The sequence below is a fragment of the Cucumis sativus genome, chromosome 7, assembly GCF_000004075.3.
Source record: "Cucumis sativus cultivar 9930 chromosome 7, Cucumber_9930_V3, whole genome shotgun sequence".
In the NCBI taxonomy this organism is placed as follows: domain Eukaryota; kingdom Viridiplantae; phylum Streptophyta; class Magnoliopsida; order Cucurbitales; family Cucurbitaceae; genus Cucumis; species Cucumis sativus.
Window position 1 is genome coordinate 14,198,321 of NC_026661.2, and position 27,902 is coordinate 14,226,222.

General features: G+C 30.6%; 2 protein-coding genes and 1 non-coding gene across 8 annotated transcripts; all 3 read right to left on the bottom strand.

The window, feature by feature from the left end:
- Positions 1-2,544: 2,544 nt before the first annotated feature.
- LOC116405333 lies at positions 2,545-2,629 on the bottom strand. The gene has a single exon (XR_004218536.1). It is a non-coding gene; the product is annotated as a small nucleolar RNA Z221/R21b (small nucleolar RNA).
- A 1,431-nt stretch (positions 2,630-4,060) lies between these two features.
- On the bottom strand, positions 4,061-7,609 carry LOC101210351 (serine carboxypeptidase-like 42). The gene is made up of 10 exons (XM_011660827.2): positions 6,926-7,609; positions 6,508-6,615; positions 6,326-6,418; positions 5,965-6,057; positions 5,627-5,712; positions 5,270-5,548; positions 5,038-5,171; positions 4,758-4,850; positions 4,536-4,653; positions 4,061-4,446 (listed from the first exon to the last, which is right to left on the bottom strand). Exons 1-10 carry the CDS (start codon positions 7,170-7,172, stop codon positions 4,279-4,281), a joined length of 1,419 nt encoding a protein of 472 aa, XP_011659129.1. The 5' UTR covers positions 7,173-7,609; the 3' UTR covers positions 4,061-4,278.
- Positions 7,610-20,005: 12,396 nt separating this feature from the next.
- On the bottom strand, positions 20,006-27,411 carry LOC105436143 (pentatricopeptide repeat-containing protein At3g09040, mitochondrial). Of its 6 annotated transcripts, none has more exons than XM_011660829.2 (8): positions 26,947-27,411; positions 23,648-26,875; positions 23,368-23,517; positions 23,174-23,250; positions 21,957-22,016; positions 21,818-21,843; positions 21,075-21,219; positions 20,006-20,224 (listed from the first exon to the last, which is right to left on the bottom strand). In XM_011660829.2, the coding sequence occupies exon 2, from the start codon at positions 26,871-26,873 to the stop codon at positions 23,889-23,891; it is 2,985 nt and encodes a 994-aa protein (XP_011659131.1). In that variant the 5' UTR covers positions 26,874-26,875; positions 26,947-27,411; the 3' UTR covers positions 20,006-20,224; positions 21,075-21,219; positions 21,818-21,843; positions 21,957-22,016; positions 23,174-23,250; positions 23,368-23,517; positions 23,648-23,888. The 6 variants fall into 6 exon arrangements, with proteins under 6 accessions (XP_011659131.1, XP_031744514.1, XP_031744516.1 ...); XM_031888654.1 differs by having other exon boundaries at positions 23,174-23,268; XM_031888656.1 differs by having other exon boundaries at positions 21,075-21,180; positions 23,363-23,517.
- Between the last annotated feature and the right edge of the window lie 491 nt (positions 27,412-27,902).

Genomic DNA, 27,902 nt, shown 5'->3' on the forward strand with positions numbered 1-27,902 from the left:
TGTAAATATAGCAAAACTATCGCTGATAGACTTCGTATGGTCTATCAGTGATAGACTAATATTTTCAATATGGTCTATCGGTGATAGACTTATATCATTGATAGAATTTGACAAATTTTGTTATATTTGCAAATTTTTTAAAATGTTGCTATATACTTAATTATTTTGAATCTAATTGCTAAATTTGCAACTATCCTTTTTTTTAAAGAAAAATTTCTTATTTTCCTAAATCTTTTCCTTTTTTATTTCATTTTATACTCTATTTATTCTCTCTTGTACCTATTGTTTTATTCATTAGAAAATAATAACAAACAATCATGGTTTTTCTCTCGGTACTTGGGTTTCTAGGTAAATTGGTGTGTGCTCTTTATCTCTCATTTCAATAGTTTCGTATACGAGTTTTCAAAATATACTTTTTTAGTCTTTGAATGGCATTTGGGGTGAGGAGTAACTTATTATAATCTGTATTTTTCGTTATTCTTTTTTTTATATATATATTATACATAAATACACATTTTGCTTAAATTGATTTTATTAAGTTTTGTTAATTATGATATTCATTTAATAAACTTAATTACCCTTCCATTACTACAAACCTTACCAATCTATCATCCATCCTTTTCTAGGAGGTTGATATATTGTAATTGGAATTATTTTTTATTCTTAGTTCTCCCATTTAATTAATTTTAAAATTTTACTTTAGAATTCCAATGTTTTTTAAATGAAATTTTAATGTTTCTTAATTTATTTTTGCTAAGAAGCCATATTCATATTCATAAGTTATTTTTCGCAAATTATATTTTTCCTATTTTATTATTCCTAACTAATCTTAATTTTTGCAAAATTATTAGTAGGAGTGTAAACGGGTTAGATTGGGTTGGGAGACAGACTCAACTCAACTCAACCCATATTAATTTTTCAACCCAGGCAAAATATAGGGCAAAATATAGGTTAGGTTGGATTGTCGAGTTGTATTGTTTTTTTTTTTTTTTCATTATCAACCTAACGATTGTTTAGATTTTTAAACAATTTCTATCGTTTACCTTCTTACGCAACCGTTCAACTTTCTACCTTCAAACGATCGTTTATTTGTTACACAATCAGCTAGCTTTTCATAGAATCATTTATTTTTGCGGAGTTCGTTTTCCTAACATGTGTTTGGAAACACATGTTCCAAACTAATGGCATAAATGAGTGGGAGAAAAAAGTTGTTGACAAATACACACATCCAAGAAAATGACGAAAGTTATACTAATATATTCATAAGAAAATCATAGTAATATATATTCATTGAATATTAACATCGTGTTGGATGCATTTTTGGTGGCTAATTAGACATTATCTTCTTTTAGTAATCCATCCACCACCTCTTGCATGGACACACTAAGAACGAGAGAATTCCGTGGAAGTTTTAGAAATTTTTATTTTCTGAATTTCTAAATTTTCTTATTTATTTATATATTATTTTTATATTTTAATATTACATTTTCTTCCAGAAGCATAGGTCAAAGTTTAGATTAAATGATCCAAGTAAACTGAGAGGTTGTTTCTCAGTCTACCATTTTTCCTTTCTATGTAGCTCATCCATCGCACACAATTGATCTTCCTGTGGTATATTTCATGACGATACGATTAACATTCTCTTTCCTGTTGGGTGAAAAAATTAAGTTCCAAAAGACCATTGAAATGTTGGTGTTTCCCCTTCTATCTTTTCTCCATTTTGCTCCACTTGAAAGTACAACATCAAAACCTCCTTACATGGAAATGCTTCGTTAATGTTTTAAGCTGGTACAAGGAAAGGCTAAACAAACAATCTTTTAATTGGTCCAGTCTTTAGATCAAAAATGTTGCAAAGGAAAAGCAATCTGTGTTTGGTTATCGATCAACACAAACTCTAACATTGTAAATCTAGGTTCAAGTACTAAATCTGATTTGCTTATATACTCCTAGCAAGGAAGAATCTTAACAACTTTCAATCAAATTCTCCTATTAAAAGACCATTACAGGATTAAACAATGAACACCAATTTTGTAGTAGAAAAAATGTCATCCAAAACTTCGTGCTTCTTTGTATTGTAAAAGACCACCTTAGTGAACCAAACAATAATTCAAAACAACCATGCAAATATATTTTACTGAAAACAATATTAAGTTCAACATTAAAAAAATTCGATCATAAACTAAACTGGAATTTTGAGGAATGATTAAAATAAGGAACCATCAGAATCACCAGATTTTGGCTAAGTCCAATATGTAAAATCCATTCAGGAGGTCGAGAGTTCAAGTCCCACGAGAAATAATAATAATAATAATAATAATAGTGATAAATAAATAAATAAATAAATAAATAAGAAGGAACCATCAGAGGCCAAAATTAATCCCCAGTAGCTTAAAGCTTTTCGGTCCGCATCATGGTTGCATCTTCCGAAGAAGATGCCCATCATTTGGTTCCTTAATTTCATCTCAAAATCAAAATCCCATTCCTCAAAAATCCAATAGAAAAAGTGGAAATTTGAAGAAAAATGAGAGAAAATAGAGAAAGAAGAGGCTCAGATCAATGGGTTTAGAGAAACTTATCAGCACAGATCATCAGAGTGGTGCATGACAATCTCATAAGCTCATCACTGCCATCGTTAAAAATCGAATTGAAACCAAAAAGAAACTTTCACAAGAAAAATAATCCAGAAAAGAAAAGAAAAGAAAATGATTCGAAGGGATGGAATTGATGATGTCTACGGCGCCTGTGTCTATATATATATAGGCGTTCGAAGTTGAAACCCTAATTTGTGTTTCATCATTTTACTATTTTACCCCTTCATTGTTTGAAATTACGTTGGACGCGTAATAAGCGATAAGCCAGAGTCGCCCTAATATTTACTAAAAAACCGAGCCGAACCAAACCACTGATTGGTTTGGTTTGAGTTTCTGGTTTTATGTTTTTTCTTCACATATTCTATTTAACTTTCAAATCCTTAAATTGTGTTGTTTAAAATCCTAAAATCAATCCTCTTAGTTAGTTGAAATGCTAAAATTAATCCTCTTAGTTAGCTGCATAATTGCATAATTGTTAAAACTGACCTCTCCAGCTTACATAATTAGCTTACATAATTGTATACATTTAAGATATTCAACATTTATCCATTTACTTTTTAAGTTACTTCAATATGAATAATCTTGAATCTAAATGTTAAATAAAATTCAAAATTGAAGACACTAATTCCAAAAACATTTTCATCAATTAACAAATTTAATTTATAAAAAGAGATTAATTATATTTTATAGGCAAACTCTTTGTATAAGATATATCAAATTACATAATAAATCACTCAACCTTATCCCCATAATATATATTTTAATGTTATTCCCGAAAAATAATCCACTTTTTAATCGATAGTTAATATTTCATATTTAATAGTTAAATTAACCAACAAATTAATTATAAGGCTAACCTAAAGTAAATTAGATCTCGAAAGGTTAACATTAGCACACGAGATGGAATTGAGATTAAAAGTACAGACATGAGTAAATCTCATCTCCAAAACTCTTTTTATAGAATGGTTCCTAGTAAAGTTGAAGTAGCCAAAATCACAAATATAGAAACTGTTTGTGCAAGGTTTTAGTAAACTGTAACGTCTACCTTCAGGTGCACCAATTTTTATTCATTCAGAAGAAAGATAGAATTCATGCAACGATGTATCAACTATTCAAGGTTGATTAAGGTAGCGTGGCCAGGGGAATGCCAAGACCATCAACTTCCAAATCCTAAGCTTGGGATGCCACATTTATAGGATGTTTCTCTTAAATGGATAACAAGTTGACCAACTCTAATACTTATACTATTAATTTTTACTGTAAAAAGTTTTTAAATGAAAATTTGACGTTCAGTTCTTATTACTGAAAGTAGAGTTTAATTGTAATCACCACATATAGTGCAAGTGGCATTATTCAATGTAGGCTAATTCTGAAGACTTTCATGGACACAAAAGTCAAGTAAGCTTTAATGGTTGAACTATGTTCGATAATTTTGGAATTGATGGGACAAAGTGCAACATAAAATGATGTATCGAACAAAAGAAATCCAGAGAATTAATTTATTTTTCATTCCAATTCATACCCAACTTTTCAAAGAACTCAATAAGAAGAAACTAAGTGGTAGAAACCATATAACTCAACATTGTAAATTGCCCCCAGACTGGGGGGATTGAATGTTTAATTATTTTCTTCTTTACCATTTTCCAGAATGCATATGAAGTATGAGTAATCTGTGTACAAAACTTATCTAATCCCCAATTGAAGGGCGAGTTGAATTAGGCAGTCTCCGGCCACCAACAAATGAACTAAACAGATGCAATGCTCTAGATGGCTGCGCATAAGGTACCATATGAGCAGCGCCCCTTACTGTCGCAAACGTCAACAGATTTCCATACTCGATCACCCAACCTCCAACCTGCCAACGTGCACCCATGGCTTAAGATGAAACAATAATTTAAAAGTTGAAAAGACACAAAAAAAAAACAATTAGGGTGCAAAAAGTACCTGGCCTTTGTGGAACCAAGTCCCATATGGGACCGTAATTTTGAACTTTAGATCATGTGCGAGTTCACGGACGAGAGTTCGAGATCCCAACAAGGGTACGACAGAATCTTGATCCCCACTACAATGGAAGTTAGGTTTACAAAGTCATGTCACGACTTATACATCAACAAACCAACTACACGATTTCATGCTTCTATTTTTCAGATGTGAAACAAAAGATACCTGAATACCCAAACTGGGATTTGAAATTCGATTATCCTTCTAATCAACGGAAGTATGTTGATGTTACCATCGGTGTCGCTGTAATTTATCATACTGTCCATCAAGTTCACAAAATGTTAAGTTCCTGAAATGGATTTTGCAATGTATAGTGGTTGAACATAAGCAGCAAAGAATGAGCTCTTTTCCTAATTTGAAAATAATGAGTTTGCTTTTGTAAAAGCTACTATTTTGGAGTATCATACAGGTTAAAGTAACAAATACTTCTACAAGTATAACTTACGAACTGCACATCGACCAACGGTAAGGCAATTTGGTACGGTTAGCATGAAGGGCTTCCTGAACCTCTTGAAGGTTGAAGTAGAATTTTCGTTCCATGGTCATGCAGACATCAACCCCCAAACTAATCTTCGAAGCCTGCAGAAATTAGATGAAGACTTAAGAAGATAACAGCAATTGAAGCACTCAACTTGAACGGATTAGAAAAATAAAGTTTACAAAGATGTAGTTGATACCATTTTCCTCAACCGCAGCTCTTGCTCCACTATAGATGGATAGCACACGTCAAGTATGACATCGTAATTGTTTATGTAATTCCCAACAACTTGGTTTGCTATGGATATGGCTTCATTGCATGAATGTGACTCATTGTGAGGACTTGCAAAAGTATAATCCTCGAAATCACATTCGCTCATGATGGTAATGCCAATTTCATCTGAAATCATTCCGTGTGACCAAAAATACTCATATGTTGCTGGAACATCTCTATCGAGTTTCAATAGAGGATTCCCAATCTAAAAAGGTAAACCCATACGAACGGTAAATAAAAATTTGACTAAAAGAAACTGAATTATCAAATTACTATTCCTTACAGCAACTCCTTTGATGTTGAACTTGAAACCGCTGGACTTTGCATTATGATCCAATAGAGCAATAGCCAACTGTGGTATGTAATGCCCTGTGTAATAAAAGCGAAACTATTAACAACAATTGTTCAAACTACATTAGGAAAGAGAAATTCCCAATCTGAATTTAATTTCATCAAATATTTTGTACGAACTATTGATTCCTTTAAAGGAAACTCAGTGAAGATTCATTTTCCATTACGCTTCTTCGAGTCAAGAAAATTAAGTTAATACAATAAGCTATCAGCTACCGCACTTGCTTATCACCGAAAAAGATAATTTGATGTAGGTCACGTTTAACAAACCTGCATAACTTTCGCCAGTAAGATACAGCGCCCTGCTTTTAAATGATGGAAACTTCTCATACCAATTCATAAAAAACATATGCATATCCCTGGCTGCCACGAACAGATTATAGAAACTTAGAATTGGGTGACGTTCATGATTTATAAAAGTTGGTATACAGTATCAAAAGTAGATTTCATAAGAATAAATATGCAACTCCAGCCTCCAGAATTTAACAACTCAAACCATAAAGTAAACAAAACTCACAAGATAAACACTCAACTTCGTAACTTGAGTCTTGAGTGACACAAACACTTATGAACCAAACATCGTATATCATCTAAACACACTTGAAATTGTGAAACCGACGATTTTCCTTACCAGTTGAGGCATCCCCACAGTTGTAATCTGAACTTGTGTTTGAGTATGACCATCCCACTCCAGCAGGAGATTCAACAAAGAGAAGGTTTGAAGCTTCAAATGATTCAAAACAAAAGTCACTTGGTTCAAACTTGAAATTGAATGATACAGTTTAGAGTCTATTCAACTGCAACCTCTTTTACCTTTATTCCAAGACATGGGATTCTTCCTGAGGCCTCTTCCATCCCCACTGGGATAAAAAGGACCCAACTCTGTAAAAGCACCTCCACCAATAGAAGAACAACCAGGACCTAACCACAGAATGATTCACTTTTTCAATCACAAATTCTCTTCCTAATGACAATAATCCACCAATAATCAACAAAAATTAGCATTACATGATTTGAATAACTAAATAAAGACAGATAAAATTCAAAATGTGATGAGATTTAAATATGGAAAGGCACTCGTTGTCGTAGAAAACCCAAAATTGAACAGTCCCAACAAGAGGAAATTGACAGATGGAATGAAAATTTTGGACCATCTAAGCAACATAAACTGATTTGAAACGAACTTCAGATTAGAAATTTAGAAAGACATAGAGAATTGAAGTTAAGAAACCTCCATTGAGCCACAGAGTGAGAGGTTTCTTCTCTGGCTGCTCCTCTGCTTCAACGAAATAATAGAACAAACTCCTCCCATTTTTCAAATCTATGTCAACATACCCAGCATACTGTTTAAAGCTAACCGGCGGTTGACCCGGCAGCCGCAGCACCAGATCTTCACTTGGAAACCCCTTAGCTCCGCCGCTGAGTAACCAGAGAAAACCAAACAGAAACAAAACCCCACTAGAACCCCACCGACCCATCTCAGAAGAACCACCAAAAAGCTTCCCCCAAAAGCCAAAACTCAACAACCCCTTTTAATTCAAAGCAAATCAACGAACCCACAAAGGAATTTATATTATAATCAGGAAAAAACCAAATTCTGTTCCAATGGGCACGTGAATCTGTGTCCACTTTTAAAGAAAAAGGGAGGTTATCAGTCACAAGATCTTCATTTGGGAGATATGGCTTTGCGTGTAAAAGCTGAAGTGGGGATGAGGTGAGGAGGTTCTGCTGCTAAATGCATGCGGGTCTTAAGATGGGAATGATGATTAGAGTGAGAAGAATGCATTGAAAAACGTGAAATGAAGGAAGTAAGTGGTGGAATTATCCAGTTCTACGGTACCTTTTCTTTGAACTATATGCTGAAATTAGTCAACAAAGTGTAACCAAACCAAAATCTGTTTCTTTTGGCGGATTTAGGCTCTAATTCTATAATTGGGATTCGCAGAGCTGAGTGTAAGTTAAGAACAAAGTCCGTTCAAGTTGAAATGAAAATGACGTACAACAAGAAAATTTGACGTCATTGGGGTTATTTGAAAAAAAAGGGATATGTTTAAAAAAAAGTTTTTTAGAAAAAATGTGTGATATGAAAAGTATTTAAGAAAATAGGTGGAAATTTTGGCCTAATTTGAATTTCTATTTTTAATTGCCTTTTTTCTTTTCCTTTTTCTTTTTTCTATATCTTTCTATTATTACTTAATAACTTTTATTATTTTTTATTTTTCTAAAAAATAAATTCAGTTTTTTCTTTTCTTTCTTTAATTTTTCTATTATTACTTCATTGTTATTTTTTGTTTTAAATAAATTCAGCCTTTTCTTTTCTATTTTTTGTTTTTCCATTATTACTTAATAAATTCTTAAATTCTTAAATGTTGTTTTTTGTTTTATTTATTTTTCTTAGATAAATTCAGCATTTTCTTTTTTTTAAAAATTACATTATTACTTAATAAATTATTAATTATTATCACATTGTTAATTAATAATCTTACTTAATAATACCTTTTTATTTATTAAGTTAGACTGAAAGTTTAATTTTAACCAAAAAAAAATCATAAATAGGTGATAAGAGAGATAGGTAAAAGATTTGACAAGTCAACTTAAAAGACTTAAGTTTGATCAATAAGGACAAAAAAAAATTATATTGACATGAGATGGATTTGCACCATTAGATACGTTTTACATGAATGTTGCTTGAGCTTTTATTGACAATATTTAACATGTTTATTTAAGAAAAATAAATAAAATAAAAAATAACAATTAAGTAATAATGGGAAAAAATTTATAAAAAATGAATTTATTTAAAGAAAATAAATAAATAAATAAAAGTTATTAAGTAATAATAAAAAAATATATAAAAATTAAAGAAAAAATCCAATTAATTGGGAGAGAGAACACGGCTAAATTAAAGAAACAAAAGACGCATTCAAATGAGGCTAAAATTTCTATCCCATTTCCCTAAAAACTTTTCATATCACCCATTTTTTCTAATTCTTTTTTAAATATACCATTTTCTCAAATAACTCGGCTAAATAGAAAGAAAATAATTAAATTTATTTATAATGCAATAGTAGTAAACTATGAATTTTGCTTTTCTATTTTTATATTCTTCATCTTCCTTTGGTTTAAGGATTTATAGACATATATATATATATATATGAGGATTTATAGACGTATATATGAGGTTTTGTTTTGAATTAGCTCGTGAGAGAGTCAAAATTAATTCTATCAATTTTCATAAATTATTCATTAATTTTTTTAAATAGTTTCTTCTCGTGTTCGAAATCACCTCAATATACATTTTTAACTTATTCTCTAAAGTCTAATTGATTGTTTTTGTTTCACCACTTTTTTATCATAATATCAATAATATCGATCAAATCAAGAATCATTTATTTACATTAAAACAAAATTCATTCACCTTAAATCATCTTGTAATGAAATATTTAATAACACTTACTTCCTTTCAAGTTTACAACAGTTTTTAATCATACAGTGTAAAGAAATAAAAATACATAATTTGTAATTTAAAGTACAAAGTTGATCAATAATAAACTGTGAAATTTTTATATTAAATATCAATTTATAAATAATTACATAATATATGCCTCTAATTTGGTTATTGTAGTTAAATAACATCTTTCACCAAACTTTTGTTATATACTTTTATATATATATTTACCAAACACTAATGTATTTCATATGACAATTAATTTTTACTATCAATTATTTGAATAGCTACAATAATCTCAAACAAAGTGTAAGAATGTTGGGAGTAGTATATTGAAAGTAAGATGCTTGAAAACCAAGGATTGTGTCTAATTCTACATCAAAAATGCTATTAGAGTTTTATTAATAAAAACATTTTGCATTTAATTTTCGAAATTAAAGCCGAGCAATCAAACCTAATTTTAATAATATATTAATTAACCAAAATGTCAATATCATTTAATGTATATATAAAAGTTAAATGAGTATTTTCAAATGTAATAAAATATTTACAAACAATATGGTTATTAAATATTTTGTCGATTTTTTAATTTTTGAAAATTTTGATAACTTGGTAGTTTTAAATGAGAGACAATTGCCCCATTTTTTGTTTACTTCACTCTCTACTTCTAAATTTTAATTTATGATGTTAAAGTAGGAAAAAGATAGAAAAATATCAATCTATACTCTAATTTAGGATTGTATGATTGTATCAATCTCAAATCTAAAACTTAGATGATATCATATGTTATTTGATAAACCACTTAAAAGGAGAATTTTGTGTGGATGACCTCTTTCAAAGCATTCTCACAAAATCCAATTTTCTACTCAACTCACATCACACTACCTACCAAATGAGAAAAAAAAAAAAAAAATTCTTCCACCAAAGTCTAAAGAAGCACCAACATGAAAACATGCATCAAACCCATCCAACGTTGAACTAACATACTATGTATTATTTCATACATTTTAAGGTCCTAATTATTTGTTTATTCTTATGCTAGAAAAGTTGTTTATTTTTTTATGTCTTAATCTTAATTCTAAAATATCAATAGTACAATAATTGCAATATGAAATATAATGGTTGTTTATCGAAGTAATTTAACTTCATTTGTGATTTTTTTTTCTCCGATGTGTATTTTGAGTTGAATTTGATTCTAAATTATTTTGTTTTTTTTTTTTGTTTTATATTAATTTTGTTTTGGTTTTACTTTGTCTCAATTTTGTATATCAGTGTTGTGATATACTTATATTATATGTATTAGTTGGTTAATATACTTACTACGTGATTTTTCGTTTTTTCAAATTTTATGCAATTCATTAGTGTAACTTAATGTATCATTATCAAGTATATCAACAATATATTGTTAAAGCATATCAGTAAAGTGAATTATTATCAATAGTATATCAAATGTATAAGTAGGAATTCAAGCATATCAAGGGCATTTAATTGATCAATTATATAAGTGAAGAATACTAAATGTATTTGCAGTACATCACGTGTATCAAACATATATTAGTAATGTTTCATGTGTCTATAAAAAAGTATCGAGTGTATCAAAAAACATCAGGGGCATCAATGTATTAATCAAATGTATCAGGTGTATCAAGAAGTATATCTGCAGTGCATCACGTGTATCAAACATATATTAGTAATGTTTCAGGTGTCTATCAAAAGGTATCGAGTGTATCAAAAAATATTAGATGCATCAAGTATATCAATCAAATGTATCGGGTGTATCAAGAAGTATAAAGTGTATTAAGGGGTATTAGGTGTATCAGACGTGTATAAGGTGTATTGAACATGTATAAGTAACAGGGGCATTTGTGACATTTTGCCTCTTGATGTGTGGACTGGGCTTCGTTTTTGCCATTTTTGCAAATAATCAAGTATGTGCTATGGACTTAATTATTATAACCTATTTTATCATTTTTTTTTGCAAGTGCCCCTTTTAAAAAACTATTTTATCAAAATAATGCATTTTAAAAACTATTTAGAAAAATAACGTTTTTCTTTCTTTTTTTTCTCTCTCATTGGGTGAGTCTTTACCCATTTCCTTTTTTTCTCGCTCTCTCGTTCGCCCACTTCTTTTTACTTTGGGAAAATAGCAAAAATAATTTTAAATTGTTATAATAGCAAAACATAAAAATTAGAAAAATAAATAAATAAAACAATTCCTCAAATGCCCCTATCCAATATAAAAAGTACAATTATTTACCTAAACCCCAAATACATTGTAATTGAAATAACATATGCTACATAAAAAATTTCTCACAAAAACGTAAAGATTAGAAAATTTACTATTAATTGGAAGCTCCACCTTATGCCAGCAAAATTTAAAATCTGTTTCAATGTCCGAAAGATACAATTCATTTGAAATGGGTAATTGCAAAATTGAGACACATTTAATCAAAGGGTTTGGCTCTACACCTGTCAAACAATCATACCTGAAAGCTTCAAGTTGAAAAGGGGAGCATTGTTCATATTGTAATAAAGATGAAATCATGAAATTATACCATATAATTCAAAACTTATATACATCTTAGCAAGATATGCATCGATGAGTTCGTCCACTCAAATATGTGAGTTCTTCATACATTCGAAATTCATTTGAGCTCTTCTCTCTTGTTTGCAATAAAAAAATTATCTTTCATATTGTGTTTATCTCTTGTCGGTTGCCCCTCTCTTAATCTCTTTCTTTTCTAAAAAGAATATTCAAATAATTGCAAAAGTGTCGTTTAGGCATAATTAAATCCTAAAATTTAAATTCAAATTGTTATTAAAAATATATATTAAAATTTAAATTCATATTTTTATTAAAATTTATATATTATGTGTTATCTAATAAATGGTTTAAAATATAACAAATTTGAAAATATTGTATATATATTTGCCATTAGCATAAATCTAGCAACAAAATAGCAATTTTAGTTAACATTTATCATATTTGAATGTTGTTTGCAAAATATACTTCTTTAACAAAAGTAACACAATAAGTTAATTTTTTTAAAAATAAAAATCAATCGAAATAAGTGTACAATTTGAAATATAAATTAAAATAACTATATATTATCTAATAAATATTTTTTAAAATAATTTAAAATAAAAATCATAGTGGAGAAGTGATTGTCATTATTTCAGGCAATGATTAGAATTCATACTATTTGAAATCTAAGGAAAGAGGAAAGTTGAAAATCTTTTAACAATTTTTTTAGGGGAAATATTTATTAAAGATAAGTTTTATGAATTAAATAAATAAATTTTAATTAATTTTATTTGAATATTAAAAATCCAAAAATTTGTTATAAGTTATAGGAGATGAAAAATCTTGTCAATCTCGTAAATATCTTAAATTATTTAATATTTTTCTAAAATTTATAAATACACTATATGGTATGATATTTGGTCTCATTATTTGTATCGAGATATAACACATGTATTGTACTTCTTGATTACATATGCATAACAAAAGAATGATTGGAAATAAAATGTCACTTACAAAATAAAACATCTAATTAAAATAAATACGAATATTGACATAATTAAAAAACACAACGTGAAAAATAATTATATGATACAAGAGGTACAACAAATTATTTTTTTAATAAAAATCAATCAAAATAAGTGTATAATCATAATTAGCACGATTGTAGTGATGATAAAACTTTATTTTTAAATTATTATTATCCATATGTATTATCTGATAATTTTCTTTAAATAACTTGAAATATAAATAATACAAAATGTTTAATTTATGCTTGTAATTAAGGATATGATGTAATATTTGAAATCAAAATATAATGAAATATAATGATTTGGGAATGGTTGAAATTCTCACAACTAATTTTTTGTTAATTATAAGTACTATGTATTGAAAATAATGAAGTAGTGATTGTGATTGTTTTAAGGATTAGATTTCATAATATTTGAAGAGGAACGGTTGAAAATGTTTTAGCAATTTTGTAGGAGAAATCTTTATTAAAGATGAAGTAAATAAATAAATATAAATTAATTTGATTTAAAGACATATATTTACGAGATATTGAGAAAATCTTGTTAATCCAAATTAGTTAATATTTTTCAAAATTAATTGTAGTTTGTGTTATTTGACAAATAGATTGTATCTAAAAACACATATTATCCTACTTAAAGGGTATAAACGGGTAAAAGAAATCCAAAAAATTATGTAACCACCAGTTTTGCCAAAATTCTTAATATTTTTCAGATTTTCTATTTTTCAATTTATAATACTAAATTTTGCTATTCTCACCGTTATCTCTATAATTTTTTATATGTTAATTTTATTTAAATTATTTGTTTTTTTAGAATTTAATTTTCATTTTAAAATAATTTTTCTTTTGTATAGTTTCATTTCTCATCTTTGTTTATTTATTTATTCAATTTTTATTTTTATTTTCTTTATTAAAATTAAAATTCTATATATTTTAATGAAAATTAATTTTATTGTTATTGAAACTTATTAAGAATATGTGTTCTTTGTATTTTTAAATTGATGAAATTTCTTTCAACTTTTTTTTTCAATTTATGTTTACATTAATTTCTCAATTTATGGATTACCGTTGTAATCCATTTATTTTTCATTAATTGAAGACCGTAAATGTAATTGTTTGTGATTGGAAAATAATTAAATATAAAGTAGAATGTCTAACACAATAATTTTGAACAATTTTTCACATTGAAAAAAAATCAATGTCTTCCATAACCTGAACGTCAACGATTTCTAGCTGATTGTCGTCATCGTCGACTCTCATTCTCAGTTGTTGTAGTCTCTCCTAATTCTCTTATAGTTATTGCTAATCTTGTTGGTCAGATATCGCTGCGGGCACTTCGTAATACAAATATTCCTTATGTTCTCCACGACCGCGCTCGTGACCATGCACGTATGAAGATGATGGATTGAACCCTAAATTATAGTATTCTTGTCCAAAGTTTGATGATGATGGTCCTGCCTCTAAATTGTAATATCATGTTCCAAAGTCTGACGATTGACCGACTCCTGAATCATAATATCTCGTTACAAATGTTGGTATCATCATCATTGGACTAACTAACTAGTCTCGCTCTATGTTTGTGTCATGAGAGGTACTTCTTCCATGTGTTGGTCAACTTCTTTCAATTCACCAGGCACTTGCACTCGGGCACATCTCCTTTGAACTGGAGCAGGTACAATAGGTGCATCGTACATATAACGTAGGTTCTCCATGTACCACTCGTTATCGTTGCATATATTTAGGATTTGTTATGGATCATCTGCAACATCCTGAAATCTACTATTGTTCGATATCTGTAAAATATTAGAATAAATTAGAAAACATTCAAAATAAATTTGTACTAAAAGTAATTAGACAATATTTAAATGTGTATCAAATAACCCACAACAGCTCTCGATCAAGTGATATAGAGCTTGGTAATATTTTTGTATCAACATACGTATTCTTGAGTTACATCCATATCAAATTGCCCAATTGAAAGTCCCATAGCTATAAACCTCTTGTGATTTAGCCATCATATCACCAAATGAGCAACTCTACCAATCAGCAGTCCTCAGGTCAATGTTTTATAAAAGTGGTTTAGTATTACAGTCATGTGGAACATCTTATTGTACATCAAAATGTCTAAGTGTTCTGTTAGAATGATGACACTCTATGTGAAAACATATAAGAGGACTAGCCATTTGCCATATGTCGTGACCATTCGTACATAAATGTGGCAAACTATCCATGACAATTTTGTACGACTCCCAGACAATCTGAAACACAACATATTATATGAAACAAATAATATGGGGCATATAACTCAAGTTCAGCATGATGTACCTGATCAGGTTGAAGAAGATCAAACATGTACTTATACTAAGAGACTACATGTGTAGCTGACCGGGTCACCCAAAATTAATCTCTCCATATGTATTGTTTAACTAATATTTTAGATTTTAAATGTACTATGTATAAAAAGTTATTGCTAATCTAAATTAAATTAAAATAACATACTTTGAACTATAAGCTCGTTCATGTAATTAATAGCCATTGACACGTAGGAGTTGTGGAGCCACTATTGGGAATCATTCCGGCTCATATTTGTAACAATATTAATGTCCAACAATTTCACAAATACCTTGTTTTGATGTCTTGTATAATTGTCTATCCAACCATGCCAATCAGGCTCCACCTCAAGAGTATCGACCCATATCATGCAAATTAGCTAAGAACGGTAGAAACATTAGGTGCATATAATGAGTTGATTTATTTATGAACATACTCCCACCCATCAACTATAAAATATATGCTCATGCATATTTTATGATAGTTTTCTCCTCAGTATTGTTAGCCAATATAGGAAACTCTACGACCAACCATGTTAAACTCAATCTTGATTGTTAAACTCAATCTTGAACCCCTAATTTGTTCAAACGGTGGATCACATTGAGTAACACTTGTCAAAGATGCAACCAATCATCATGGCTTTGATCGATAACAGACTCGTCATCACCAAGTAATCCCACTAAAATTTCAACATTCTATAATGTAATTGTGCACTCTCCAGTCGACATGTGAACTGTATGCATCTTTACTCTTTGTCTCTTAAGAAGTGCAGTGATGGGACGCCAATCTAACTGGATAAACCTCAATATGGCAATCCCATAAAATCTTGAAGCACGTTGTAGTGGAGTGGGATAGTACAATAAAAAATTGCCTCACCTCGTCTACAGTTTCTCCCAGTGTAATTTGATCATCTCATACAGTTTTTGATCGATGAATGTTCTGATCATATAAAATGTTAGGATCGATTGGTCCTGAGTTTAATGTCATTATCTAAATGAAAATAATTTCTTTGTTTATTAATTAATCATTGAGGACATATATTATAACGTTAAGAACAGAAGAAATAAAGTAAATAGAAGTCAATTTTAATTAAATATAAATTATTTACAGTTTATAGTAACAAACATTCTAAATAACAATGATAAGTACACTAATATTTGAATATTTACAACAAAAAGAAAATCTTGAGTACACAAAGAGCTCTAATTATCAGGTGTCTGTCACGTTAACAAAGTATACTTTTGTTGATTGTGACCAAGTTGACCATAGAATGAGCATCATTATTGAGCACTTTGTTTTGTCCAATCCATCTTGTTGTGATAATGTGAACTCTTTCATCTGTCTGGTTTCTGCAACAACAATGGATCTGGATGTAAGACAGACATACTTGGGGTGTGATCCAATAATCTTCATGCAATACAAGTTGAAATTGAGGAGCGTGGCATGCAACGTAAGTTGATATTTTATAGTAATTCTCAATGAAGTTTTTGTAGTTCATGTAAATTGTGAACAAACCGCCATAAAATGTGAGAATGAATTATCGAAGGCTTGTCACTTGTTACACGAATAATATTGCTCGGACGGACTTAGCTATAATATTTGGATATTTAATCCCTTAGAATTCAAGTCGTGACGTTCAGTTTTCACATGAAAAATGTATGATTATACTTCATGATTACTAGATCTTGTAGCCCATTTTTTAAAAAATTAAGTGTATACCTGAAAATTGGCGCACTTATTACAACATGCACATAAAAAAAAGTTTGTTAACTACTGTCAAGTTGAAAAATTCATACCTAGTGTATTTATCTCGACGTTCCAACACAACTCTTATTTCCTCTCTCATTTTTTCAAATTAGCTTTTTGAAATTATTATTATTTAATATTTTATTTAATTAATATCATCATTTCATAAGATTTTCGATTTATGTGAAGGGTGGACTACCACCATAATCTAAAAAGTTCTTTAACACCTAAATTAAGATCGTGTACAGATAAAAATACACGTATAAATACAATTGGCCAAAATTTGATTTCATTCTTTAAAATTATTATTTAATATTTTTTATTCACATCATCATCAAATTTACAAATTTGGATCGATGTAAAGGATCAAAATCATGTAATCTTTTTATAAATTAAACCCTAATCATAATACATATCATATACAATAACTTTCTAGAACAAAATGCTAATACAATTACTTAAGGAAGTTAAAAAAAAACCTGCAAATTGAAGGACGGTTATGCTATTTTCTTCAAATTGATTTTTTTCCAACCAAGGCAATCGTACTACACAAAAACAAAACAGTAGAATAAAATGAGAATATAATATATTATTTCTCGTGTATGTATTATGAGCTATTAATCTGCCATGATCTTCCTAAATAGGTGGAAGAATTAGTTCACACGTTATTTTTCTATTTATTGTTTTCGTTATTTTTATTTTTTTTTTAATTATCTCTAAAATTTTAGCAAGCACTAAGTTAGTGGGTTAGTAATTTTTGCCCTCTTGTTAGACTATAAATATTAGACTATTAAATTGAATAAAAGTAAGAAGTTTCATTTATTTTCTCTCCCTCTTGGCAATATATCTTACAAAGATTTATCTTTGTTTTTATTTGTTTTCTTCAAGAAGAGTGCATGAGATTTTTACAGATCCTTTGTTTTAAAACCATCATATATATATTAAATAAATTTAATTAAAATAAAATATACTAAGTATTTATTTTTTTCCAACCATCACAAAAATCTGAGAATATAATATAAGAAATAGTCAAAATTTATATAAATAATTTAGAAAAATATGAATTTAACTAATGCGGATAAATCTCATACTCTCAATTTATATAAAAATAGTCAAGACTCGCCCATGCATGCTTTATTCCACTTTTATTTGTTGGTTGCATAGATTAGCCTTTTTTTTTTTTTAATTAGCTCGACCTACATATTTTTTTAAAAAAAGAAATAACTTAGTGCGATTTACCAAACAGAATTAAAAAAAATAATTAAACAACAATATTTTGATAAATGATTTTGGAATAACATTATTTTAATAATAAGTTTTAAAATGATTAATTTACATAAATATAACAAACATGTAAAATATTTACGGTCCGAGTTACAAAATGAAAGTGTACATGAAACCAGCCATTTTAAAAAAATATTCTAGGTTTGTCATTCCTTTTCATAGTCTTTTTTCTCTTCCTCTTGTGTGATTTTTTTTCTTTCCATCGTCTTTTTCTCTTTTTCTTTTACAGTTTTTCTTTTTATTTTTTTAAACGGTTATTTGGTTCATGATTGTATACCAAATATAAAAGATGTATTTTTTTTTTCAAATTGTTATTTGGTTGTTCCAAATATAAAAGATCATGAAAAAAATTTGTTGGGATATTGGATAGTCAATTTTAAATGATTGTGTACTATTCAAATCTAAACGATAGTGTACAAATAAAAATTATTTAGATTTAGGTAGACAAATTTAAACAATCAAATATAAACAATTGTTTACCAAATATAAATGAGCGTGTACCAAATCTAAACTGCACCAAAAATTCTTGAAAAAATCATTGAGATTTTGGCTACTCAAATCTAAACGATTAAATTTAAAGGATTGTGTACCAAATATAAACGATAGTGCATAAATTTTTTTTGAAAAAAATTGTTTAGATTTGACTATCCAAATTTAAATGATAAAATCTTAAGATAGTCAACGTTTAGATTTGTCTACTCAAATCTAAACGATCATGTAGGAAAAAATAGTCAAACCTAAACGGACCTTTTCCAAATATATTACGCGTGTTGAGAGCCATAATGACGGGACATTTTTTGTATCTTCTATTGTGGACCTGTGGGTTTTTTTCGTTTATGAAATTGTTGTATATAGTGTAAATATTTTATCGCTTTGTTTGTTATGTTTTTTTAAAAGACTCTTTTTAAAAACTACACTATTAAAATAAAATAATAAAAATAGATGATTGGTCTTTATAATAATATTTAAAGTTATAGATATATTTGAGAGAAATTATAAAAATGACAAATTTGACAAAGTATTACAAAATATATCAAAATTTCAGATTTTATCCTAATAAATATTGTTATTCTTCTATATAAGTGGTATTGAAAGAAAGTGATATAAGGTTATCAGTTTCTATATTGATAGAATCTAAAATTTTGTTATAGTTTGTAAATATTTTAATTTATTATACTATATTTGAAAATGTGTATTATAAAGCTTTTATTTTAATTTACTTTCCAACTAATTCGATTCACCATATATGCTAGACAGCAGCACATAAGATGAAGAACTTTGTGGTTTCAGTTCCATTAGTTTGTCAGCTGCAAGTTGCATTAGTTGCATTTAATCGTACAGGAAGTGATATGGATTGAGACCTATATGTTGCATCACTGCACTTTACTTATTTCTAACTAATTTCAGAGGTATATGCTGTATTTAATTCTTCTTTTAAGTCTTCGTAGTTATGGAGACGTATACTCGTTGAAAGATAGTTTGAAAGATACAAAACTTAAGTTAAGGTTTTACAAAGATTATATAATGTCACTACAAGAAAATAAAGTTTACAATAGCTTCCAAAAAATGTTATAAGAGATTTATTATAGCTTTTCATGAAAAGTCAAGAAAACATACGCTATTAAAAGTATGAAATTTTTATTAGCGTTTTTAAAATGCTATAAAAAGTCAAACCTTTTATAGCATTTGGTTGATAGTAAAATATAAGATAGAATTTGCAAAAAGTTTTTAAAATATTTTTATAGCTAAAATGTAATGTTATTATTTATAGCATTTGCCTGCAATTATAAACATTTATTTACCAAAAGCTATAATAAGCCTTTACATGATAAAAAAGAAAAACTTTTCATACCTATAAAGCTATTATTGCCTCTTTTATAACTTCTCGTATTTACTCATATGGCCATTTTTTTATATATATCTTGCTAAACATTAAAAGTCAAATAAATAAATATTTATTATCCACATCATCAAAATATATATGTATAAATAAGCATTCATACAAGGTTCATATTGTAAAAAAAGGATATAAGAATGAGCATCTTACATTTGAAAATAAATAAAAGATGAACTTAATGAATTACAAAATATGTTGATATTAAAACATCATATTTAACTCCAATTTAGTTGTGTTTGTTGGGCTAGACATTGCATGTGATTGTACTTCACCAACCTAAAAAGTCATGAAAAGTAATAAAAAGGTAATTAAAATTATTGAAATCAAGAACTAAGATAATAAATAGATCACAAAAAATCACAACAAAGTTTAAAAAAAAAGTCAAATATCTTTTTTATTCTCCAAATAGTCAAGTAAGCTAAAGAAACAAAGAGAAAAAATGTAAATGTTGCGTCTACATTGATTTATTACTACACGCATCATAAGAAAGAGAAAATATGAACAATGCCACAAAAAATGATTGAATATGGCATTAGAAACAAAAGATGGTAAAACCATCTAAACAGATATAACACAAACAATGACAAAATAGCCAATTAAGAGACCAATCAAACCAAAACTGTAATTCAAATAAAAACCTTGAAAAGACTAGAATAAAGTAACTAGATTTTTGTGAAATACAATAATCCTATATATATATCATGAAAAAAAAAAAGTACATAGTGAACAATAGTGTTATAAAATTCATCTTTCTAACCACTCACTTATTTCAACTATAAAGCATGAACTCTTGATGCTACTACTATCCTAAATTATAGAATCTCCTAGTTTTACTTTGTAAGCAATTCACTTTTGGAATCAATATGATTCATTGAATAAAGAAAAACTGTCCGTTTTTTTCACAATGTGAAAGTGTTTAAATTGGTTGCTAGCATTTAACACTTGATAAGGAAAATGTATGACAGGATTCACTTTATATAACCCTTATGGATAAGTATCAGTACATAGCAATATGTAAATAAATGTATAAGGAAAGGAAGAAGTTGTGAACCATGATACAAATAAAAAGTTGTAACTTGTAACCTAATGTAAAAAAATGTTATTAGGCCAAAAAGTCAATACTCACCTCGTCTATCAAAGGTAAAAGTTCACTAGTAGGCTGGAACATATATAACATTCTTTCCCCAAGTAATTTTGAACTTTGATCAACATTGAATCATGATTCATCTAAGCTGCAAGCAGAAGAGGAGATAAGAGGTTGTGTCTCGAACCTGAAATATAAGGCCCAAGGATACAAAAAAGAAATTACTACCCAATAGCCTGTGTTAATATGGTGGATAACTGAATCCAAAGCACACAATACCTCAACTTATACATAGACAATCAGATATGGATTACAAAAGAGTAGAAAAAAATAATCTTACATAATTGATATTTCGGGTTTAGGGTTTAGGGTTTCTATTTCCATATCCTGCAAACATGTGAAAGATATTGCTAATCTAAATGGATGCCCTTTAAGATGAGGTACAAGGGCTGATGGAATTTCCTCCCATTCTAAATTAGGTGCAAGTAAATCAAAATAGGTACTCAGAGAATAATAGTAGAGGAAACAATAAGGATAATAGCACACTTCCGCATTTTTTATTGTTTTTACTTGACTTGAAACCTAAAGACCACAGACTTTAATTTGCACATTTACTATAATATGCACCTTATTATATGGAAAATGAGTAAGTAAAATAGGAAAATGAAAAATCAGCAATTGAAATTAAAAAAAAAAAGAAACACTTCATTAAACTAACAATGAGGTATAAGTAACTATAATTATTTTAGGACATCTTTAAAATTGACAAAGAATTAGGATGTTACCTCATAAGTTGCTCAATGTGAATCTCCTGCACATCACAAAAATGCTCCATAAGTTAGAAAACCATGCAATTGCGGCACATTTGCACAATTACAAACAGTGAAGGAAAACCCATTGCACTTGTTTTAAAAAAGTCTTTACCGTGGGATTTCCAAGTTCAAATTCCAGTGACTTAAATATTTCAGCCTCCATCTCAACCACCTTCAGAATCAAAATAAATTCAAACACTATGATCTAACCAATCTTGATTATGCATATGGCAAAAGACAAGTAACAATTAAAAAATAAAAAAGAAGGTTATATGACATCTCTTATAATGAACAGTTCCAGTATCAACTTCAACAAGAAAAATGACGGAAAAAAACAAGAGTTCAATTAGTTTTGCCAGGGCTTACTTTGCTAAAAAAATCGATGTTTTATTTAGCAAAAATTCTACAAACAATAGTAAATCTAAAATCTAGGACTCTTCCATAATATATATATATATATATACATATCATGCCTTAATCAATAGATTATTTACCAGTAACTACATCAGTTTGAAAGTATATGAAAGCAGATCAAAAGTGGAGAAGAAATATGTGCATAAATATGACATGTTTCATACATGTAACACTATTAAAACAATTATAACTCACTTCATTGGAGACAAAGTCTCCTCTTTATAGCCAAATGGCACTCTTGTTTCGTCAATTTGCTCTTCAAAATAATGTTTTTACTTCAGCTTAAATAGTCTAAAAGCAATCCCTTGAGATAGAATAGGCATAATTAAAAAATTAGTTAGAAAATCACGTTTATTTTCAAAGTCAGCAGATTTCTCTAATGTTTCTATGTTAGAGTGGGTTGGAACACAGAAACAATTAAATCAAATAACAGAGACAGTTTCACTCAAAGTGTATATAAGTATCCAAAAAGTTTCTAGGTGATCTTTATTTCTCCCCCCTCCTTTTGACATGGTTATGTTTTTTCATTCTATTGAGTTATTTTCCCCTCTTCCTCATACTTCTCACAATGACAGAAGCATATATGATCAATGAATGAGCAAGCCACCATCCAACAAAAGAAAAGAACCTTTGATTCTGTTATCTAGACATAAAAGAAATCAAAATGTGGATTTTGTCTTGAAAGTATTAAAGTAAAAATGATCAGACTAAGCCAATGGTACATCAAACTAAGAGAAAAAACTAACATCAACCACTTTTATTTTGAAAAATAAACAATAAAATTTAGTTCTTGACAGCCCATCTTTGTCTCAGTAGAGTCTTTCAGTGGCAAAACAACCTAACCCAAACTTAACTTAAAACTGATAAACTAAAACAAACTCTATAGAAACAATAAAAACTCATGAAGTAAAATACCATTATAATAGCATCGTTCCAAGCTGAGCCACTAAAACTGCCTCCAAAAACCGTGATCCATCACTTGGATTTTCCATCTGCTCAATCCAAAATTTCTCAATTGATTAATTGAGAAAAAAAAAATTCAAAAAGAGAGCTATTAGCCTAGTTTATCAAACACCAGCAATGAATTGATCAATTAAATCTAACCTTACTTATGTGCGGAACAACCAATCGGACTGCAAAAAGCGTCTCGTTAAGCTTCCTCCTTCTATTCCTTTCCGATACTATGTTTTTTTAAAGCTGCCGATTCATCCAGCGAAATCGAACCATAATAACCAGAAAATGGCTCTTCCAATCCCCAACTGTCTTCAGCAAAAACACCAGCGTCAAATTCCAGTTAAAGAAAAAAAGAAAAATCCTGAACCCCTCATTATATAACACACATCATTAACATTTCCAAAAGAGAATGAGAAAAAGAGAAATAGAAGAGACCTGTTGAGGTCTTCTCCAATGAAGATATCAGTCAATAAGGAATTCAAGTAGTGGTCTCCAATAAAGTATCGATAGAAGTATTTAGCAAACGTAGGGACCAAAGTGTCTATTTTGAAATTTCAGGGACCAAATAAACATGGCCAAAGTTCATTTTACCCGGATAAAAACAAGTCTACAAAAGGTTTTTAATCCTTCATTGTTATAAATAACAGAGTGATTAGAGACTTGATTAATTTCTTTTTTATGCGTTGGCAGGCTCTTGAATCGTACAGGAGCTGTCTCTTCCCGGTTCAATCCAGCTATATCCAGGCAACTTTTTCACACCCTTTAATTTCATTTCCCTTCTTAAAGAAACAGCTCCACTCCAATTCTCTGATTCAGCATATATGCTAGACAGCAGCACATAAGATGAAGAACTTTGTGGTTTCAGTTCCATTAGTTTGTCAGCTGCACGCTTCCCCCTAACTTCATCTCCATGTTTTCTACAAGCTCCTAACAAAGTAGACCATAGCATTGGATCTGCTTTACATCCAAGCTTGTTAATGAACTCTTCTGCTTCATTAAGGAAACCCCATCTCCCAAGAATGTCTACCATGCACCCTAAGTGATCAACTCTTGGCAGTAACTTGTAATTGTTAACCATCAAGTCGAATACCTTTCGGCCTTCAGATACTCGCCCGGCATGGCTACAAGCAGAAAGAACACCAAGGAATGTCACTTCATCAGGTATGATGGATTGTTGCTCCATTTGCTTGAATATTTCAAGTGCTTCTTCTGCATAGCCATTCTTTGCTAGTCCAACTATCATAGAGTTCCAAGATATGACATTATTTCTACGTGGCATTTCACGAAAAACTTGAAGAGAGCCTTTAACATCACCACATTTTGCATACATGTCTATAAGAGAACTACAGGTTACTTCATCCATGTTAAAGCCAGTATGGAAGATAAGGGAATGAATTTCTTGACCGTTTTGTAGAGAAGACATTCCAGCACATGCTCGAAGAACACTGGCAAATGCTGCTTGGTCAGGTAAAATATTGTCCGATCGCATATGTTGATAGAATTGCAAAGCCTTCTCATGGTGATTTTGTTGAGCATATCCTGAAATGAGAGCAGTCCATACAACTAAACCTTTTGGATACTGAAGCTCAGAGAAGAGTGTTTCCGAGTCTACAAATCTTTGGGAGTTCATATACAGGCACAAAAGAGAGACACACACCATTTCACTACTGGATAGAAAACCCCACTTCATAACTTGACCGTGAATTTGTCTTCCAAGATTCAGCATAAATGCTCCGTCACATCCATCTAAAAGACCTGCAAATGTGACCTCTGTAGGTTTAAGTCCAACCATCTGGATCTCTTGAAATAGATGAATAGCTTCCTCTAAGTGGCCCATGGTGTAGCCAGCAATCAGAGCGTTTACGGAGACAACATTTCTAGAGGGCATAGAATAAAAGACATCACGAGCTGCCAAAACAACACCGCACTTCACATACATGTCAATGAGGGAACTTCCAGCACAAGTGCTTGTATCTAAACCAACTTTAACTAAGAGACAGTGACATTGTTGGCCTCGTTTAAGCTCCTGAACATTTGCACAAGCACTCACTATACTGGCCAAAGACACCTCATCTGGAAGAACACCATTGGAAACCATTCTTCGAAACATGAAGAAAGCCTCATCATTATACTCTTCCTGCACATACCCCACAATTATTGCATTCCATGAAACATTGTCATGAATTTTCATCAACTCAAATTGTTTTCTTGCTTCCTTTAAAGCCCCTGATTTAGCATACATGTCTACCAACGCATTTGCAACAAATAGATTAGATGCAAACTTGTTCTTGATCATAACAGTATGAAGTTGACCACCAAAATTGAGATAGTGCAAGGAGGCACATGCACTGAAAATACTAGTGAAAGTAAACTCATCAGGCTGAGGTCCATGCCGCTTCATGCATGAGAAAAATTCCATCACTTCTTGGGCAAGTCCGTTCTGTGCAAAACCTCCAAGCATAGCATTCCACAAGACGATATTTCTCTCACCTAAAGAATTGAACACTTGTTTGGCAGCATCCATTTTTGAACATTTGGCATACATGTTCACCAACGCACTTCCTACATACACGTTATCATCTAACCCTTCCTTAGTCGCCTGAGCGTGAACCATTGAACCATAGTTAAGCATTGATAAACTGGCAATTGCACTTAAAACACTTCCTAGAGAAGATCTAGTGGCTTTTAGGCCAGTTTTCTTCAATTCAAGAAAAAATGAAATAGCTTCCTCGGCAAATCCTCTCTTAGCATGCCCTGAAATCATCACATTCCAAGCGACAACATTAGGATTGGGAATCTGGGTAAACAACTTACGAGCATCAGCAAGCCTACCGAGAGCCACATAAGCATTTACAACAGTAACAAGCGTAATTTGATCAGGTGCATGTCCAACTCTCTGCATTCTATCGAACACCTTGACAGCTTCCATAGGGAAACCATCTCGAACATACCCTGCAATCAAGGCTGTCCATGAAACAGTATCCAAATTAAGTGCCCCATCAAACACCAAGCGAGCATCTCTAAGATAACGACATTTGGCATACATATCAATCAGCCCACCTTGACAAAAAGACCGAAACCCAAACCCCGTCTTAAAAACTCCACAATGGACTTGTCTACCAAAGTTAACATCCTGCAATCCAGAACAAGCTGATAAAACCATCGCAAACGTGAACTCATTAGGCCGCACCTCATGATTCCACATACACACAAAAGATTGAACAACAGTTGCAAATAACCCGTGGTCCAAGTACATAGAAAGCACTGAGTTCCAAGCAAATACATCCTTCTTCTCAAGCCGGGAAAAGGCCTTCTGAGCGAAGTCCACATTGCCGCATTTGACATAAAGGTCAACAATGACATTACCTAGCAACCCTTTGAGGCCAACTCCAATTTTCAAACTTTTTGAATGGATGACTTTCGCAGTACTCAATGCTTGAAGAACTGGTTTAGGCTTTTCGTCGAACAGGTTGTGGGCTTGGATTCTCCAGCAGTGCTGCAAGCAAATTTGTAGAAATTCTGAATGCGGATTGAGATTTTTGACCAATTGCTGGTTAGAAACGCAATTTGGAATCGAATTCGTGGAGATTGTGGCAACATTGGGCGGGTTAAAGAACGATGAAAGAAGTCCGGAAGAACATGGGAAAGCATTGAGACGCATTCCTAAAATTAATACAACATCAGTACTTAAACAATGGCTATGAAAACCACAAATCCACAATTTGCACCCTTACCACAAAACACGACAGTTCACAACAAGGCAGAGGCGGCGGCTCAGATCTGGGCGTGGCATGGGGAGAAGAGGGCCGGCTCACGTCTCGACTGGAACGAAACCCACTGCGCGACGGCACAACGAAAATGGAGAAGCTAAAGAGAGAAACGGCGCGGACGTTCCAGCTCGGACCAAGGAGATGACGGCTCGTGACACACGGGACGTGGCTCGAACACTACTGGAATCACGATTGAACTTAGCGGCGAACGGAGGCGTCGTCGGATGATGAACGAAGGACGACGGTTGGAACAAACGGCTGTCGAAACGGTGGAGTGGAAAATGTTCGGCTTAACCGAGAATATTGGCTTGCGAAACAGAACGCTTCAGCCTGATGGACGCTGAAGGATGCTCGGTTTCGTCGGAACGCTGACGGACGACGGCGAGAAGCAAAACTGGAGAAAGAATGAGCAAATCGTGATTTTTTCTTTTAATAATAATAATAATAATAATAATAATTTATATTATATTTATTGTAAATATAAATAGTACTATTAAATTTTATAAAATTTTAGAGTGTAACTCATACTATATCATATCGTATAAATAAAAGACTACTGCAATTGAGTTGATTGATTATCTACTTCTTCTCTTCTCAATTCTTTTATTGGGTTGTTTCATCGTTCTTATTTAGCTTTTGTTTATTCTTTATTTTATAACACGAGGTTCACCATTTTGGAGGATTTTGATTCATGTTAAAGATTCACTTGAATCTTCTTTATAGTTTTGAGGTATTTAGAATCTTGTTCAAGTACGGTAAGTATTTTAATTTTGGTGACTTTGCGTATGTATGTATTTGTTGTATTCATCACTTATCTTCTCACCACCACCATTCATCTTTCTTGAATTTAAACATAAAGTTCAAAGAACGTGGGTACTCTACTTTAATCATATATGTAAAGTTATGTGTTTGCAAATTGA

Bases quoted from the DNA above. Each gene is read 5' to 3' on its own strand.
- LOC101210351 (XM_011660827.2), bottom strand. From the start codon at position 7,172: ATGGGTCGGTGGGGTTCTAGTGGGGTTTTGTTTCTGTTTGGTTTTCTC. The intron at 6,058-6,325 runs GTAAGGAAAATC...TGTTCGTGGCAG, and splicing joins CTGTGGGGATGCCTCAACTG to CCAGGGATATGCATATGTTT. The intron at 4,851-5,037 runs GTAAGTTATACT...CTTGATGGACAG, and splicing joins CGTTGGTCGATGTGCAGTTC to TATGATAAATTACAGCGACA.
- LOC105436143 (XM_011660829.2), bottom strand. From the start codon at position 26,873: ATGCGTCTCAATGCTTTCCCATGTTCTTCCGGACTTCTTTCATCGTTC.